The sequence below is a fragment of the Penaeus monodon genome, chromosome 20, assembly GCF_015228065.2.
Source record: "Penaeus monodon isolate SGIC_2016 chromosome 20, NSTDA_Pmon_1, whole genome shotgun sequence".
NCBI classification, from domain to species: Eukaryota; Metazoa; Arthropoda; class Malacostraca; order Decapoda; family Penaeidae; genus Penaeus; species Penaeus monodon.
In genome coordinates, this window is record NC_051405.1 from 37,200,932 (window position 1) to 37,202,432 (window position 1,501).

General features: G+C 34.9%; 1 protein-coding gene across 1 annotated transcript in view; it reads left to right on the forward strand.

Moving 5' to 3' along the window:
* Positions 1–1,501, forward strand: part of LOC119585789 (calmodulin-binding transcription activator 1-like) — a gene marked incomplete at its 5' end in the record, with an annotated part of 96,684 nt that overhangs the window by 65,597 nt on the left and 29,586 nt on the right. Inside the window, 2 exon segments of the mRNA XM_037934507.1 lie at positions 717–858; positions 1,179–1,225. Of these exon segments, the coding sequence (XP_037790435.1) occupies positions 717–858; positions 1,179–1,225 (189 nt within the window).

The window sequence follows — 1,501 nt, forward strand, 5'->3', positions numbered from 1 at the left end:
GTTTCCTCGTTTTCCATACTGCACTTAAAGCCCTGCATATTTTGTCGTATGCATCATAGAACACCACATATTAATGATATTTTGCATATATTACAGCTGTTAGTTTGAATGCAATTAAGACCATATGATTTTTTCTTGGTTTTGTTTTCAGACAGTTCATATTAGCTACTATCAGATTTTATTTCAGTATAAGATCCATATTTGTGATGAATACAGTTTTGTAATTTGTCTCTTTACCACACATCAGATGGACTAACAAATTTGTTAAAAAGATATACTGAAGTTTAGGAAGTTCCTTTACACTGATGTTACTAGTAGGTTATAAAATTAGTGAACACATTCTGGATCATAGGAGAAAGGAATTGAACTGTGGTCACATAGATATACTAGACTGCATTTAAGAACATTTGAACTGTATTGTATTACTCGCATTTCATTCTTTCAGGCTCTGTGTTTTTTGGGGAAAATTATTATTTAAACATGATATTAACTATTAGTGTCATTTTGTGTGCTTTTTACATGATGCTACTGTTGAATTTAAAGGAAAGGGAAATCATCATAATGAGAAAAAAAAGAACAGTTATTGTAATTATAAGTCCAGTTTTATTCCCCATTAGAGAAAAACAACCAATATTGTAGAAATAGTGTTGCAAATGTAAAAAAAAAAAAGAGCAACTGATCTAGACACCATTATTAACATTAATGCCCTTTTACAGAACCCAGACATTGTCCTGGTACACTACCTGAACGTACCGTACCCAGATGACAACAAGTTGGTCATGGCCTCAAGCATTTCACTGTGGGCTGACAAGAAGGAGTGGACCAAGGAAGAGCTCATTAGTCAGCTCAAGCCCATGTGTCAGTATCTCTCAAGCCATAACTGTGACTCACACTCTTCTGTATAACTCTGATATTTACTCCCAGGAGTTGTGTTCATTCACTCTTCTGTCAACAATTTTTGTTGTTGTTGTTTTCATTCACTAGAATGCATTGAGTAGCTTAGGAGAGTGAATTTTTTTCAAAGGATTAATAGTTACTGGTCTTTGTAATTGACAAATGCTTTTTTTATTTCAAAGTTTGATAGATGGTTAGCTCTTTTATTTCCATGCGCTAAAATATTAAAAAATGTACCGGGGTGTTGTGTTGACTAAGCCTGTTCTGCCCTCTGGCTTCTGCAGTCTTCAGCGAGGATGAACCTGACCTCAACAACGAGCTTGAAATATCGGTAAATACCAATTTTCCTGTCTTTTGTAAAGTTGTTTAATATTAAGATTCTGTATAGTGCAACTTATTTCTGCTTTAGGTGAGAGAAGACAAGTTTTGCAAGAAAACCAGCACTTGCAAGGGATGTGATAAAAGCATGTGGCAGGTAGTTCAAGATGGGTTTGTATTTTTCTGAGAGTTGGCATACTGTTTTTGTCTGACGCTGGTGTGTCTTTCTCTTCCTTTTCCATGTAGGGCATACAACATACCCTAAAAAAGAAAAGGATAGAAGGAAAAG